Raw genomic sequence first — 18,443 nt, 5'->3', positions numbered from 1 at the left:
TTTCTAGCCTAGGATTTTAATTAATTTTTGGCCAGAAAATAGGGGATAAATTATTTTTTCAACCCTCAAGACACTTTACATTATGATTTTCATATTTTTTACATCACAAGGGGGAAAATCCATTTGTAATAGACCCTCACAAACTACCCATTTCTGCGACACAAATATAATCCAGTAAACCGAGCAATTTGTAATAAAATAGCCTAACCAAATAGTTAAGATTATTCTCAAATCACTTTTACATAGACTCGATCTAGAACCCTAGGACTCGCCTAAGATCCCAGTGACAAAATCCATTTCGGCTGTGGGGTAAAGTTGAAGGAAACCTTTGTCGACCATCTGAGAATGGATCAATGAGACAAGAACCTCCCATAATGTAGATCGTCACTAGAAAAGTAGGTTTACCTAGGCCATTACATACACGACGCGGATCTGTTGAGATTATTTACATCATATACATGCAGAATGGGTTTACATTATAACATCTTGGAAATCAGATTGATGACGATAGTTGAACGGCATAGACACATCGATCAAGCGCTATCCCTTTTGCGTAAAAAGGGGGTGTACTGCTATGGGTCGTTGACAAGTAGTGGTCAGCAGTACCTATAGAGGTTGGAAGCTTGAGTCCATCTTAGTCCCACCTGGATAGATTGCATTGGTCAGGAATCTAGTCCATGGCATTGCAGTGCCTAAAATTTCTTCATGGTTCATATAGTTGAGATCTTCCTTGTACTTGTATATAATGAATACTTCCCTAGTTAAGAGGGAGTGTTGGAAAATGTAACTAGGTTCGGTCTTCATTAAATATATTTGAGTCATCATATAATGTACTTGTCAAATGAATAAAGAAAAGAATTTTCATTATTATTATTATGACTTATTAAAGCATGGGTTTCATGCTTGGGTCATTATGTTTTAGGTCAAAGTCCCCATTGAGGACTTCTAGGATTTATTCTGAGTTAATAGTCATTGTACTTTTAAAGAGACCCTTCTTAGGCCTTTGAATCATGTAAAAATGTTAAGTATTCAGTCAAATATGAATTACGTTGCCTCCACACCAAGTCGGCCTTAAGATCATCAAGTCGGCCTCAAAGAAGGCTATTTGACCTCATCAAAAGGATTATAAATGAAGCAGTTCAAATTCCATTTGAAGCACACTCTCACAACAAGCTAGTTCGATATCTCTTGAAGCTGGGAAAAAGTGCGAAGTAGAGGAAAGAAGGAACAAGGAGTGTGAGTTTGGCCTAAGATAAGGAAGGAAGGAAAATCAAAACTTTGGTGCATCTATCTCTCTCTCTCGTGCCCTGGTTTGGATGATCGGAGTTCTCTAGATGATTTCGTGGCCAGTTGTTGCATGTTGTTGTTGCCATAGGTCGAAGTTGTTGTTGTTGGATGTTGCTACCTCAAGAAGTTGTATTGGGCCAAGATCGAAGTTTCTAAGTGAGGATCGAAATCTTTCAGTGAAGATCGAAGTCTCTAGGGCAAGGTCGAAGTTGTTGGGTCGAAGAAAGTGTTGCTACTGCTGCCAGGTCAAGTAGGATCATATGCAAAGGAAGAAGAAGGTTGACTTGGTGTGGAGGAAAGTTTATGCCAAGGTCTAGCGTCTTGGAATATCTCAGGAAAATTATTGAAGGAAGAATTATTGACTGGGTTTTCCCCTAGAGAGGGGTTTTTCCCTCACTGTGAGCCTATACTGGTGCCCACTGATCTATGTGCTATTGCTTTGGTAATTGCTTGATGAACTAAAAGAAAGAAGATATAAAGGAATCTAATAAGAAATCAAGAACATCACAAGTAATTATCAAGTATAAGAAATTATTTCTGCCTTTCTGATTTTCTAACAGATTGAACCAAAAAACCCTCTATAAACTGAGAACCAGTCGAAACCGAACAGGAACTGGTAAAAAAACCAAACCAAAACAACAGTCAACCAAAAACACATAAAAAATTCAAATTTTAAAGAAAAACATATATATCTGCATGCATCCATATGAATTCAAACCATATATACACAAATAAGAATAAGTTCTCATTTATATGGCATGTAAGGATGCACAAAACCAAAATAACATTGAGGGCAATCCACCAAACATACATCAACAAACAAGCTCTAGATGGCCTCTACTCTCCAAAAAAAAACCATGTTACAAGCCTACAACAAATACCTACATAACATCAAAATCATCGCCTATATTGGGATCTTCATCATCAATATCACTCTCTAAGCATTAAAATAAGATAGAAAAGATGTAGCATGTCAAGTTAAGATTTTTAGGGATGGGTACCATTTTTAATAGGGTCATGATAGAGGAGTTTAACAACCAATGCCACTAACATCAAGGTACATAGAGGGCTTTGTGCTCTTGATTAAATACTAGTTCCATACCCTCATACATGACAAAATCCAGTGGAAATGTTAAAATCCCCCTAATCCTGAAACTGCTAGATTTTGAGTGAGATCTAAAATTCTACTTTCTCCATATGAAATCCAATGACGTTGGAATAACTCTCAAACATCCTAAGTCATTTCATGGTAACGTTAAAAATTTGAATAATTCATTTCATCCTTTTACTTTAAGAATTTAGCATTTCCATGAATTGCATAGCAATACTAGGGCCATAGGCATTAGGCTGCTCCACTCAAAAATTCTTCTTCTTTTTTAAATTGCAATAGGAATATATTTGGCCAAATTGTACAAAAGCAGCTGGTTCAGTGAAAAAAGGCTAGCTCAAAACCAAACCGGCCATTTCCGGTTCCAAACCTTGAACCAGACCAGTTTGACCCCAAAACTGGTCAGACCGGCTGGTTCCACAAGTTTCTGTCCAGTTCCAATAACACTGGTACAAACTGGTCCACTGGTCTGCGTTGACTGGGTCGATCCCTAGTCCTATCCAACCGGCTGGTTTGACCAATTCTGATTTGGACCCAGCCAGTGTTTAAAACCTCGGTTTGAATGATTCCCATTATATTATCTTTAATTCAGGATCAAGGAGTGGCACAAATAACTTTGCTGAACTGATGGCTTTGAAAATATTGTTGAATTTAGCTGCTGACAAAAAGGTTCAAATTTACAAGTATTTGGGGATTCAGCTCTGATAGTTAACTGGATTAAGTATCAATCGAGGATGGAGAACTTGTTCCTGCTCCCAATCTTCGAACATATAAAAATCTGGAATTGATCTCTACAAATATCACATATCAACATTCATACAGGGAACTAAATACAGTGGCATAGAAACTGTCGAAAGAAGGTTTGCTGATGGAATCAGAGGTATGATTTATGGAGTTCAGACAAGAAACTGGTCAATTAGGTAGCCAGATGATAGTGATGTGAATCACTCAACCTTAAGCTTAAAGGCTGTGCACTTGATTGAAGTAGAATTTTACTTTTTTCCATTGAGTGTTGTCCCCGGAGAGTCAAGACCTGTAGTTTGGAATAGTTACCATGGACTGTTATGTTTTATGATGTCACCAGATAACAGTATGGTTATATTTTTAATTTGTTCTAATAGTTTTTAAAACTGGAATTAAATTAATTCATTATTAGAGTTATCGTGGTAAAGAATAATGATGAGTGTTTGCATGCCTTGGATCTGATAGGCTCCTAGATTAATGGGTTCAAACTTCAGGGCTTTGTTGGTTTTTTGGGTATGGAAGCTGTTAGAAAGCATATACACAATGTAAGCTTGTTATTTTATAAATAATAAGACACAATTTTTTCAAGGAAAAAATAGTAGTAATAATTGATTATAAGTAAAATTCTTAAATGTGTAGTAATCTAAGTTGCATGAAACATGGAAACGAGCACTAGTTTCAGAAATGGGAATACCTGGAAACATGCACCACCTCACTCCCCCTTCCACGGCAAATAGGTTCACCGAGGGAAATGTGGTGTGTATATATATACATATTTTAAATATCACATTATCTTGCAATAAAATAAGAATGATAGGTTAATTTGTAGGTAGTTTTAGAAACAAAATTAGAGGATAATTTGTCTTCATTTTCCATAGATTAGGGTTCTTTAGACTTCCCATGGGTCCCACACCCCTCATGGGTGTTTGGGGATTCCCAAGAAGTTTTGGAGGCTTTTCAGGTATCCAGTACTGGTATGTGGACAATTTAGGAGTTTCGTGCAACAGAGATAGTAATAATGTTAATTAAAATCTTAATAAATTATAAGAAAAGTAGAAATGATATAATGGTAACAATATTAATCAAACTTCTTAAAATTGCTAGGGACAGCCTGCTCTTTTTAACACTATCTTCTTGTGAAAAATTATCAATAGTGGTTTGTGTCTTTTCAATCTCTTCCTCAAAGCATCATTTGTGGTCCTGAAGATGGACTTCGCTGGTAGAGTTCAAAACATTGACTTGAATCTCCATAATAATGTAGTTGTATACCCAGAAAACCCACAACTACAACAGGTCTTTCATTACAAAAATGCTACTTTCCATATAATGTAAAGGATCTAACCTCTTTTAGATCTTTTGTGCAGTCTCTTACAGTAGTCAACGATACTGCAGCTGCTTCTTCATATGGATATCTGCATTCAAAGATATTCTTAGGGAATTTTGATACACACCAATAGACCACCAGTACGACAAACCAAGATAAAATGCATCCTACATTTTCCATTATAATTGGAAACAATAAAGAGCAAATCTGTAAACTGACCCATATATGCCACAAGATATAGCAGGAAAAGCAATGTACTTGACTTCATTTTCCCTTGTGAGATTAAGAGAACTCCTGCCTCAGTCAAATAGATTATCTTAAGAACCTATATAATGTCACATAACTTATAAGTATGTAGCAATATTAAGCATCAACAATCACAGGCCAGATATAAATAACAGTGTAAAAGGAAACTGCAAAATAACTGATGTCCATCCAATTTCAGGCCACTGCCAGGTAGTATGTTAAATATTAATATTATGCATCGTTCACAAGAAAGGATACCTGTATGCATCTGAAAGTTTACTTCCTGGGTCTTCCTCCATGTCATAAACAGGCCCAACTGTATGAATGATACGCGATACTGGCAGATCGAAACCTCTGTAAATGAATGCTGATTTTAGTACAAAAGTCACCTCAAATGTATTAACACTGCCAGTAATTAAACAGTAAAATCACCTTGTAATCCTTGCACTTCCCACTGGACATCGAATCCCTCCACTAACCTTTGGGAACTGTCTGCATGCTTTCAAAAGATCAGGTCCAGCAGCCCTGTGAATAGCTGGAGAAGTGAAAATTCAAAATCGTTATCACATTAGAGGACTCATTTTACAGCATCAACACTCTATTTACTATTCTAGCAGAGACTTCAAATGGGATACCTCCGTCCACCCCACCACCTCCATGTAACCTTTTATTGGCTGCATTCACCTGTCAGTGAAAGCCATCCAACATAAGAACAATCATGAACCACAAAAGGAAATGACAAGATCAATTTCAGTGTATCAGGGAGTTCCACCCTTGCTAAACATTATGGACAAAGAAAAATATATTTTATACAAGACAAGATTTTTTACATTTACAAAATTTATTTCTTAAGATTTTTCTTTTTTAAGAAATGCATTGATATTTACATTACTAAACAATACCAATGATATATCACGGAGCCAAAGACATCTAGCTTAGCTACAATAAGAAATTGATAACATATCTTTTGCCTTCTTGATCATATGTTATTTCATATTTTCACCTTTAAATTAAATTGATCTTAATGGATCAGAAGATTAAAATACCAGAGTAAAGTGTATACAGGAAGGACTAACAGATAACCTAAGTCACCTGACACGTGGATTCGGGATTCGACGGATACGGGGATTCGAGTGTCGGATATGAACACGTTGACCCCCCGGAATAGGACACCTTCGGATTCGTTATATATTATTTTATTAAAACATATATATATATATATTAAAAATTAGATATTTCTTACACAAATTTTCATTCATGATACAAATTCATTGATTTCAAACATAGATCTTCATCTAGATGTAAGTTTTACTGTTTACAAAGTAACATTATGCATAGTACATACAAATACAATTGTGACATAAATGATAAATCATAATACATATTCAATTCATCAATGATCCAATAGGAGAAAGACAAGATAGTAAAATAAAGATACTGACAACTGTAGTTTTCTCATTAAGTCATCATAATCAAAATGTGTTACATAGGTAGTGCAATGCCAATGGCAAATAGAAATAGCAAATACAAAACAAGTACAAGTATACAAGCCTCAAGGCAGTAGGTAGCTCATGACTCATGAGTCATCAATCCTCATAGTCATCATCAAAATCAGCATCTGTCCTGATCATCATGGTCACCACTGCTCTCCTCTGTTGCATCCTCCTCCTTTGCATCTGCTGGTGTGGAGGATGACCCCTCTACAGTATCACCATCATCAAATCGACAAGCTCTAGCACTGGATCATTGAGATCCAAGTTAGCCAACGCCAACTCAACACTGTTATCCAGACCCATATCATCAAGAAAGACATCCCACATCTTTGTCTTTCCCTTCAACCACTCATCCCTTTGCCTGTAAATAAGACGAAGGTTGGTGTGCACATACACCATTGTCTCTGCCCTGGATTGCTCTTCTTGACACTACACAAATTCCCATATTTGCTCCAACTCCTCTTGCAACAAGAGGATGAAGTCACTTGAGAGAGGAGCCTCATGGCCAACTGTTGTAGAGGAAAGCTTGTTGCCCCATGATTTGCCCACCAAGAATAGGGCTTCTTAGTCCCCCAGTCTCTAATCAGATCATATCCTGCAAATCAACCAATGCCAGTGGAAAACTCTGCAAAGGCATCCTCCACCTCATCAAAGGATGCTTGATCCTGAAAAACCAACTTGAATGCATCTTTCCTCCCATGTGAGATTTCACCATCCATATGAGGGGGGAATCTGCGGGAAGGTCCACCATTCAGCCACTCATGGTTGTAGGTTTTTGGGTTCAATGATTGATCCAAACAATGTCAAGGTGTGCAATTCTTGTCCCATCTGCGGACAAGAATATCATGTATAGTGGTGAAGAAGGCCTTTGATGATGTCTCATACTCAGCTCACTCACTCTGTAAAATAATGCTCCTCACAGACTCAATCATGGAATCCCATCCCTCATAAACCTCTCCTAGGATGGATTGGTTTGTAAATGCAAATCAAAGCAAGGAAATGATAGTGTCCATGATCTGAATAACTAGATCTACCCTCTCCCACCAAGCATCATCTAACATTGTGTCCTTAACTCTTTTAGAGGCTACTTGATCTGTCTTTCTCCAAAAAGACCAAAACTCTTAAATAACCATGGCCCCAAGAGCGGTCTTGACCTCCCTCAACCTCTTCAACATGATGAATAAAGAGGCAAACTGTGTATCTGCAATCTTCAACACTGATAGATTGTTGTACTCCTTTAAAATAGTGAGGGCATTTGTATGATTTTGTACAAAGTTACGGATATGTCGTGCATCCTATGTTACCAATTCAAAGCACATCAGAAGCAATAGATTCAGTGCTAATTTCAATGAATGGACAATGCAAGGTGTCCAAAACTCTTGTGGATATTTAGCTTCCACAATCATGCCAGTAGCCTCGCAAACAGGTGCATTATTTGTAATGATTTGCACACAAGAATCAACACCTATATCTTCAATAATTTTAATAAACAACTCACCCATATATTGAGCATCCTTGTATTGTCCAAGTGCATCCACTGCTTTCAAAAAAACTGGACCATTCAAGGAAGACACCATGAAATTGATGAGTGGGTGTCGTGCTAGATCTGTCCATCCATCTGAAACAACGCTAACCCCAGATGTTGGCCATGATGCTTTAATAGTCTCAAGCATTTTTTCCACCTCTTTTTTTGCCTTCCTCAACAATGTGGCTCTAAGCTTCTCTGACCTAGGAGGCACATACCCTAATGGAGCCCCTTGAGTTAGAGCTCGACACATCTCAATAAATAGATGTGAGCATGCAACATTAAAAGATATGAAGTTTTGATAGAAAAAAAGGCAATGGTGAGATCAAGCTCTTCCCGTTTCTCTTTCTGAAAAATCTTGGCCATTGGACCAAGTGAAATTGTCTTTTTTTTTTACCACTTGTCCCCCACTAGAGCTATCAAATGGAAATTTGTTGTTGCCTTTCCTCGAGAATGGAAGGGGGCCATCATTCTTGGCTTTTTTTATTTTGCAGCCATATTTTCCATACCATCATTGGACTCTCTTTCCATTTCTTTCCTCTTTGATAAAGGCAACTTTGTATAAGCTCTAATTCCACAACCTGGTAAAGCCAACAAATGAACTTTCACACGGAAATATGTGCTCGTGAAAGTATTGTGGCAATAGTTGCATTTCCAACTCACATTGTCTCCTCCCTTCACCTTGTTGGGTGGCCCCTGCTCTCTTGTGACATATTTCCACAAGGGATATTTGTCAATGTTACATTGAGGAGGAAGTCTTCCCTCAACATTACTTGCAGCAGACTCTGATGAAATTGGGAGAGGAGGGGCATCTCCAATGGGGACATTCTTCCCCTTCCTTTGCCCTTTCCCTACTGCCCTTTATTGAGCCATAAATGCTGTAAAAAAAATAAACCAAAAATGCACAAATTTGTAAAAGAAATGCATATGCAAACTGTTGTAATAAAAATGCAAAAATATTAGAGAAAAAATGCACGCACTTGTTGCTTGAATCTCCTTGAAAAGGCTCCCACACCCTTGGCTCCTTGCTCCCAAACACCCACAACAAACCCACAGCAAAGTAAACAAGTGAATGTGAAAAAAGAAGTGAGGAAAGGCTCTTTAAAAGGTGCGCAGGTCGTTGTTTATTCCAATTCGTGTCCGGAAATCGTGAGTCGGACACGATCCGGATTCGATCATGTCCCGGTCAGACACGACATGTCACGATTTCCAGACATTAATAGTGTTGGATTCGTCGGTTTCGCAACACATAGGCCCTGGGGATGAATCCAATTTCTTAGCAGATAACCATTCATCAACGATGTGACTGGATGTTATTGAAGAATTACCCAAACAAAGATGGTTGTTCACCTCGACATATAGTTATTAATAGTTTTTTGAAGTTTGTAAATATGGCTTTAAACCCCTTAACATCTTGTTTTTATTAGCCCTTGCCTACGTAGTGAAAATATGAATTGATTTGCTATTAGTTTCAAATATGTGATTTTATTTGTGATCTTTTGCTATTAGTTTCAGATTTTTCATTTGATTTGTGAGCTTTTCCTATTAGTTTCAAAGCAAGCTTCTATCAATAGGATGTATAGGCAACACAGTTGAGGGGAAGGAATGTGATACTTAAATTGGCATTTCATTTCCCTTTTTATTGGCATTTCATCATGTGCGAGCAAGTTTCTATCAACGAGATATGTAGGGAAGTTTCTATCGATAGGATGTGTGATTTCACCAGCATTTTCTGCACCTGTATTAGTCAGTTTATTAATTCTCATCATGCACTTGGACTCCAATCATCAATGGCATTAGCTGCGAATTGGCACTGCACAATCCCAAAGTCAAACTAGTGTTGCAAACATCGGTGGTATATCGCCAATGTGGTGATATATCACTACATTCTCAAGCTGCTGATAATATCGCCAGGAGAAATTGCAATTTTTCCCCCAGTGATATTATCACCTCAATTGTAAAAATTGCCAGATCTAGTCATAAGTCAGTTATAAAGGAGAAATTTCACTTTTTTAAAACTCATTTTCAAAATAGACTGGAGGGGTTTTACTTTTTCTAAATCTCATTTTCAATACATACTGAAGGGGTTTGAGAGCAAAGGAGGTATCCATCGTCTTCCATGAGCTGTGGAGTGGAAACCAATGTTATTAGAACTGGACCAGTCATCAAACCGGTCGACCCCCAAAACCCAGAACCAAAAAAGAAAAAAAAGGTCAATCAAAAAATACATAAATATACAAATTTTAGAAAAAAAACATATATATTCATGTGCATTCATATGAATCAAGATTCAAAACCCTTATATACAAATAAGCAAAGTTTCTCGTATATATAGCAATAGTGCATATAACCAAAACAGCGCCTAGTGTAATCCATCGTGAACCAAAAATACATCAGCGAAGAGGCTCTAGATGGTAGTCGGAGTCCAGAAAAATCATGCTACAACAAATACCTACATATCATCAAAACCATCGCCTATATTGGGATTTTCATCGTCAATATCACCCGCTAAACATTAAAATAAGCTAGAAAAAGTTTGACGTGTCAATTCGAGATTTTGTTTGAGTGTTGGTTACAATTTTACTAGGGTTATGATTGAGGAGTTCAACAATCAATGCCACCAACATCAAGGTACATAGAGAGCTTAGTGCTTATTACCCACCAAAACATGGGTAATCTATAGGAGAAAACTTTTCTCCTCCTTGGATGGCTAGCCAACCAACAACCCTATTTGATCAGCACATAGCATGATGCCAGGATCCTCCACTTCTTGGTCTGATTAGATCTCTATTCCACCAAGCAATCTTTCTTGAAGGAAGGTGGGCCATCCATCAACATGTACGTTAACCATTTTGCAATCATGTGCTTTCACTTAGTGTTATGGTCATACTAATATGGATCAATAGGCAAATTGGATGATTGACTGATCTTGATTGTATTCTCGTTCCTTCACTTCACTTGGGAGATTAGTCTTTGACTCTAGTCCAGTGGGACCTCCTCTGAGGCCTTAGAGTTTTAGGAAAGGCACTATTGGGGAGGCTCTAATTGAAGTAGCATGTCCAAGATATTCCATACTTACCACTTTCCATCGTTCCCATTATTTCATCTCCATTAATTGGGTTGTTGGTCATTGGTCATGGGGATTGGCACCCTTGCATTCTCATTCTAGAGTTTGAGCCGAAAAAGTTTTCCATGGAGGTTGATGCAGTTAAAAGAAAGATAAAATCATAAGAAAGCCACATTGAAAGAAAAAGATAAAATGCAAAAGATGGTTGGGACATTTAATTAGCACGTGGGAAAAACCCTAACATGAGCTCTACCCCCTCAGTAGCCATCGCCCAATTCCTCAAGCACATGATGTTTCATCTATAAAAGGAACTATTGAATTGTCCCAACCCTAATGGACAATACACTTACTCATCATTAAGGGGTAATGGAAAATCTCAAAAAGCAAGCTTGGGTTACTGAGCTATGCACCCCATTACCCACCAAAACGTGTAACCCCATAAGAGGAAATTCTTCTCCTACATTTGATAGCCAGCCAATCAACCAGACAGGGAACATCCTCTATCAGCCACCATTTGATGATGATATGCCATGTGCCTCTGCCACTTGCATCAGCCATGTGCTTCTCACTCATCTGGCATTAGCACTTGGATGAAGGATGGTTGCCACTCAAAAGGTACTTTAATCATTTGCAATCATGTTCTTAAACTTGTTCGTTTTGGGGGAATTTAGTATGGATGATGGAGTGATCTGGAAGATGGAAAAATCTTGGTTGTATTCTTGTTCTCTTTCCTTAAGGCCCTTTAGGTTATAGGTACCTAGAAAACCATGATTGAGATAAAATGTTCCATTTTCTCTATGCCATACTGAACACCTTCCATCACACATTACAAGCCATATATCTCACCTCCATTCTTCAGGTGCAACTTGTCATTGGTTCTTGGGGATTTGGGCCCTAAGTAGGTAGGTTAGAATCAAACTAGGAATATTAGCATGTGTTGAAGAATTTTAATACAATATTAGAGCAATGTATCTGAAGCCTTCTAAAACTCCATGTATGGAGAGATCATCCTTGAAGGAAGACAACTATTGGAAGGCTTCAATGGGTGATATTTCTAGGCTTTAATGACTGAAGAAGATCTATGCCAATGATCAACACGTGGACATAAGAAGGGTTGTGGAGCATGAAACTCTCGTTGATCCAATGAGTGGAGTGATAATTTTTCTCATACCAGATTTGATTTATCTTACTTCAACAATTTATTGAAAACCCCAAAAAACATTTATCTCAAATATTTATGAATTTGCCGAAAAATAAATACATCCATATATTAACTTAAAAAATGCAGCAAAAATAAAATGAAGAGATCAATCACACTACCACAGCAAATTTACACCCAACACAATCTTCCTTCATTAAATTTCTCGGGAAAATTTTGGGTTAGACCCCCAAAGAATACATAAAAAAAATACAATTGTTAGGTACATGGAAACTTGGCCCCACTAGGAAAATCGTCCTCAAAGAATTCAGCCACTAGAAATAAAACCACTTGAGGAAAATCAAATCTGGGGAATTAACCTATCTCACCATCAAATTGGGCTCCCTTTCTCCCTATCTCATACAGCCCCTGCCATAAGAGAAATCAAACTCTCTATATAATTTGACCTTGCTCTTCAAGAACTCAGCCTCCCTCTTTCCTGAACTCAGCCACCCTAAATTTCTCCCGAAATTCCCTGTTGCACTTCTCACTTCCATTCACTCTAGTCAAAACTCTCGCTCTAGAGAAAATCATTTCCTCCACAATTGTGTGTGTTCACCTCTCCCTTATGCTCATTTTATAATTTCGTTAATCCAAAATCCCTAACCCTAATCTCCTAAGTGATAAATGGCTATGATTAAATCCTAAGCCTCACTTGAGATCAATTGTTGAGATTATAACTAAGTCACTTAAATAATTTATTATCTATCCCTAGAACTTTGGCCTAATAACCCAAAAATTTTAATTAGATTAATTATTATACTTTTCCTAAGTTAACCCAAGGAAAGAAACCATAATATCGCTTACTCCACCAAGCAAGCACCTAAAGAGGCAATCAAATATCTTCTACATGCTAAGACACCAAGCTAATGTAGAAGACATTTCGATGTTATAAAATCAACACTCCTTCCTAGTAACGAAGGGATTCTCCACTACCCCTAGCTTGTCCCAATAAAACACAACCCCCCCTTCACTAGGGGCTTGGTGAGAATATCTACGACTTGCTCCTCTATGGAGATGCACTACAATCTCACAACACCTCTTTGGGCCCTATCTCTAATGAAGTGGTATCTGATCCATATGTGCCTGGACCTACCATGAAACACTGGATTCATAAAGAGCTCAATGCAACTCTGATTGTCATATTGAATCATAATGGGCCCTATCTTAAGACCAAATAATCCTATGAGCATCTTGCAAAGTGATATGGCTCACAACTCGCCAGACTCGCTTCCATGTACTCAACCTCTACTGAGCTATGTGCCACTAAGTGTTGCTTCCTGTTATACCACGAGATCATAGTTGATCCCCAAGTTAAAACAACAACCTAAAGTACTCTTTATCTCCACTACACTACCTCGCAACTCTACTCCAATTCTAACATACCTCAATACATACTCCACTATATCACAAAGATACTTGTGTAATGCCCCGTCAGGATAGTGCAATGGTTCTGAAATCACAAGGAAGATACTTCTTCGGTTGCAATTAAGTTTCTCATCTCGCGTGGTTTATTTTTTAATATATACTAACCAGCGGAAATATCTTTTTTATGTTGATGATTAATGGCATTGTAAGTGATTTTTGTATTTTAATTATGTTTTATGTCTGAGTCACTACAACTTGAGCACATGCTTCACTGCCACCTAATGAACCCTCCTCGGCTCCACCATGAACTGGCTAAGTGTGTTCACAACAAAACAAATATCAAACCTAGTTTTGACCAGATACATCAAGAACCCGATGAATTGTCTATACAAGGTGGGATCCACCAGCTCACCCTCAAAAGAACTTAGCTTCCTCAAGTTGGTGATCATAGGTGTAGACATTGGCCTACAATCCTCCATCTAGAATCTCCTCGGAATCTCAATTGCATAGTTTCCATTCCATATGAAAATATCTCCTAGCTATTACCACACGTCCAATCCCAATAAGTAATGCATCAAACCAATGTCCTTCATCTCAAACTTCGAAGCAAGGTCGTCCTTGCACATCCCAATAAGCCTCTTTGATCTCGTCAAGAAGAGATCATCTACATAGAGGACCAAGATGAGCAGCTCTCCATCAACAAGTACATAGTACAAGTTGCAGTTTGCCTCACTCTTGGTGAAGCCTAATCCAAGTCGATACCCATTAGTCCTAGAGTACCATGTACGCAGTGCCTGTTTAAGTTCGGATAAGGCCTTCTTCAATCTACATGCATGGGACTCCCTCCAATGCACCACAAAGCCATGAGGTTGCCCCATATACACCTCTTCCTCAATCAGCCCATTGAGGAAGGCAGTGTTCACATCCATGTGATGTATCTCCCACCCCATCTCTGAAGCAATTGATATGACTGCCTTGGTAGATGCATATCTGGAGATAGGTGCAAATGTCTCCTCGTAGTCCACTCCCTCCTAGGGGAACCCTCTCATCACGAACTTCGCCTTATACTTATCGACATTGTCATCAGTTGCATGCTTGATCTTATAGATCCATCGAGAAGCGACCACTGACTTCTCTTCAAGCCTCGATACTATGTCCCACATATTGATACTCATGATTTTATACTCTTCCATCATGGCATCCCTCCAAACCTGTTGATTTACTACCTCCTCAAAGGTAGAACACTCAAACTCACTAATGTTGCTTGTCAAGGCAAAATATCTGGAAAAACTAGCTAGTGGTCTACTCCCCCTGAAGTTGCTACTAGGAGCCTCCAAATGCTCCTAAACATAAGGTCTACTCAGCCCATCTCGGCCTTCTCCTAGTATAGCCCGAAGGAACATCTCGCTCCTCCTCCTGATCTGAAGGTTGTGCCCCTATTGTTAGTGTTGCTAGCCCCTCCTCGGCCTTCAAATCCTCTTGCTCTCGATTCTTTGTTGTTGCTAGATCTGTAGGTCCTACCCTCCTCAAATCCGACATCCCCTTGACCACTATCTTCCTTTGCCCTAGAATGTAGACCCTTTAGGCCTTTAAGGTTTCATTGTATCCAACAAAGATGCTCGTTTTTTATGAGGGATCCAATTTAGTCCTCTTCTCTAAAGGAATGTGGACATACACTGACTACCAAAGATGCGTAGATGACTCGCATCTGATTTCACTCGTGTAATAGCCTCCTCAAGAGTCATGTCCTCCACTGCCTTATCAGGACTCATATTCTACAAAAATACAGCCATATTATACACCTTTTCTCACAAGAACATAGGCAATTTTTTATCATGCATCATGGCCTTAGCTGCTCTGACTATACTCTTCTTCTTCTCTGCCACTCCATTCTACTATGGATTGTAAGGCATTGTCAGTTCTTTCTTCCTGCTTCCCTGCAGAAATCCTTAAACTCGTTGGAGGTATACTTCCCCCCATTGTCTAATCTCAAGACCTTGATCTTCTTCCCAATCGGGTTTTCCACAAGAGCTTTAAACTCTTGAAATGGATCGAAGACCTCATCCTTGGTCTTTAGGAAGTAAATCCATGTGCTAGAATGGTCATCTATGAATGTCAAAAAATAATTGTTCCCTAAGATAGACTCCGCTAACATAGCAATATAGATGTCAAAATGCACCAAATCCAACACACCTTTGGACTTGGTCTCACTACTAGAAAATGATGCCTTGGCCTGCTTGCTAAGCACACATCCCTTGCACACACCATCATGCTCTATAGGAACTTCGGAAAACTAGTGACTATCTCCCATAAGAGAGGTAGAGCCTTGTAGTGTAGATGTCCCATCCTCCTATGCGAAATCTCACTTTGGTTATCACTGTTATGTTCTAGGGCTTTCACTAGTTGTCCTCTCAACAAATACAAATTAATCTCTCTGTTGCATATGACTCGCCTCATGCTAGGATCAGCCCCTTTAGGCCTGACAGCTACCTGACCTCCCTTGAAATTGACCTCAAGTCCTCTGTCCACCATGGCCAAAACTGAGAGTAAATTCTTCACCAACCAAAGTGCATACCTTAACTTATTCACCTCCATAAGACTCCCTAAGTCTCGTTAGAACTGTATGTTGCTAATGCCATCCATTGCATACCTAGTTTTGTCACCAGGCTCCACATGTAGATCCCTATTCTCCTTGGCCACACTGGTGAAGATATCACGAGATCCAGTCATGTGACGAGACGCTTCACTGTCCGCAAACCATGTTCCTCTAGTAATGGTGTTAGAAAGACAGGATACTAGAGCAAATTACTTCTCAAATTTGTCAACCAACTCATTAATTTGTGCAAATGCAACTATTGTTGTCTTCCCCTTGCCTTTTTTCTTGTTTGTACATTGTATGACATGATGACCAAACTTGTGACATTCAAAGCACTTGACTTTGCTCATGTCTTTCTTCCCCTATGAAGATACTCCTCCACTCTAGTTTTGCTTGGCCTTACCCTTGTCATTCTTTGCTTTCCCAGCAAGAGCAAGCTTCTCCTCATCTCCACCCTTGCATTGTCCACTAGTTATAAATTCCCCCCAAATCGCCATTTGGGTGAAATCATCCCATAATGTGGCCCAATCAAGAAATTTATCTCTAGCTAGGATACATGTCACAAATGCATCCCACTACTTGGTACACCCTTCCAGTACTACTTTGATAGGATCCACCTCTTCCGCAATAGCTGAAAGTTCATCACACATTTGTTGAATCCTCGTGAAGTATGAGGCTATAGTCTCATATCTAATCATCTTGATGTTATTCATCCTCTCCCTTAGCACCATCTTTCTATTCAAGTTGTCACTCTAGTACAGCTTAGTCAAGGTTGGCCACCTCTGATAGGTTGAATCTTTCTTCGTTATGTGAGGGATTATGTGATCCTTCACGCCCTCCAAAATGATGCTCCTTGGGTGGCATCCTATGGAAGCTGAATTGCTTGCCTTGCAATTTCCCACAAACCATTTGCCATTAATACAAGGGTGATTTGCTCCTTCCATGGAATGAAATTTAAAGACCCCAACCTATCTTCATATCTTAGACTTGATGATGCCATATTATTAGATTGACTTTGGCCACAAAAACCTTGCTGCAAAATAAAAACTATGTTTCCATAAAATCCTTTTGATATCTTATCTCTCACACAGAGTTTATATTGCTCTGATACCATGTTAATTTTTCTCATACCAAATCTGATTTATTTTACTTCAACAATTTATTTAAAACCCCAAAAAATATTTATCTCAAATATTTCTGAATTTGCTGAAAAATAAATGCATTGCTATATTAACTTAAAAAATGCAATGGAAATAAAATAAAGAGATCAATCACACCACAACAGCAAATTTACAACCAACACAATCTTCCTTCACTTACTCCACCAAGCAAGCACCTACAAAGGCAATCAAATATCTTCTACATGTTGAAATTCTATGGCAAGTGCAGTAGAATACAATTTTCTACTAGATAATTATTTCCTAATGATTTTCAAACAGTTTTTTTATGCCACTGTTATCATCGAAAAAATCTCAACAGTAAATGCAGCGAAAACAATAAGGATCATAGAAAGATAGCCATGCACAATAGAGACAATAATTTTACCCTGGGAAACCCAACCTTGGGAGTGATCCAAATTTAAACAGGAACGCAAAAAATTACAGATATAACCATACATACAGAGATGCAATAGAAATAATACTTCATTTCATTACTGTAAAATACTGAAATATGCTTACAAACAAAAATCGAAATAAACTAGCTAAGGCGATGGTAGCTTATCTCTAACAAGACATGTGGCGGCTACATGCCTTTGAATTGTGTTACAATGAGGCTCAAAGGCCTATTTATTATTGAGAAACAATGCAAAACCCCAAACATCCAAAAACTTAACCCTAGGAGATGAAACGCCAAACTGTGGGCCCTGTTTGGGTAAATTGGTACATCAACTTCCCGGGGTCGTAACTTTGGCATACGATCTTCGTTTGACGCGCACAATAGCTAGTTAGAAAGATCTATCTGAAGACTATAACTTTGGGAAGAGCAACGTCAATCCATAGACCCATGTTGCTCCCAGTTTTCCCAAAAAACGTTGTTTAGGGCCTCAAAATGGCTCCGAAAGTTCAGGACCCGAAAAACTGCTAAAAATAGTAAATTGTGCTACAATTAAGGAAACTGAAAAACTAAAAGAGACAGTTGTGGGGGTCCAAGTGGGATAGGTGGGTGGCCACCAACATCCACCTGGATCATTCCTCCCCCCTTAGGAAGAAATGGTCCCCATTGCGTTGAGTTCCTCCATGAGATGAGGAAACTTCTGCTGAACTTGGTCCCTGGTGAGCTGTTCTGCAACCTCTGATGTGTCCAGTAATGGTGGGAAGCATGGTCGAGGGTGGTCCACATTGAACACTCGGTGCAAGCGAAGGAATGGGGGAATGTTGTGCTCCAAAGCATTGTTTCCCACAACCTTGGTAATGGTGTAAGGACCATATCGGAATGCTCTGAACTTCTAGTGGGCTCTTGTAAGGCGTTCTTTTTGCAGATGCAACC

The 18,443-nt window shown here is 38.7% G+C and overlaps 1 protein-coding gene across 1 annotated transcript in view; it reads right to left on the bottom strand.

The window, feature by feature from the left end:
• The window catches only part of LOC149142889 (uncharacterized), a 94,428-nt gene that overhangs the window by 24,767 nt on the left and 51,218 nt on the right, over positions 1–18,443 (bottom strand). The window contains exons 2-6 of the mRNA XM_089449475.1: positions 5,345–5,393; positions 5,142–5,244; positions 4,968–5,063; positions 4,683–4,757; positions 4,482–4,551 (exon numbers count right to left, since the gene is read on the bottom strand). Coding sequence (XP_089305601.1) covers positions 4,482–4,551; positions 4,683–4,757; positions 4,968–5,063; positions 5,142–5,244; positions 5,345–5,393 — 393 coding nt within the window. The remainder of the gene's footprint in view (positions 1–4,481; positions 4,552–4,682; positions 4,758–4,967; positions 5,064–5,141; positions 5,245–5,344; positions 5,394–18,443) is intronic.

This window comes from Pinus tabuliformis, chromosome X, assembly GCF_031772625.1.
Source record: "Pinus tabuliformis cultivar Carrire ecotype Pingquan chromosome X, CPIR1, whole genome shotgun sequence".
Classification (NCBI taxonomy): domain Eukaryota; kingdom Viridiplantae; phylum Streptophyta; class Pinopsida; order Pinales; family Pinaceae; genus Pinus; species Pinus tabuliformis.
Note: the sequence above shows the minus strand (reverse complement) of the source record. Positions and strands in the feature narration are given on the sequence as shown.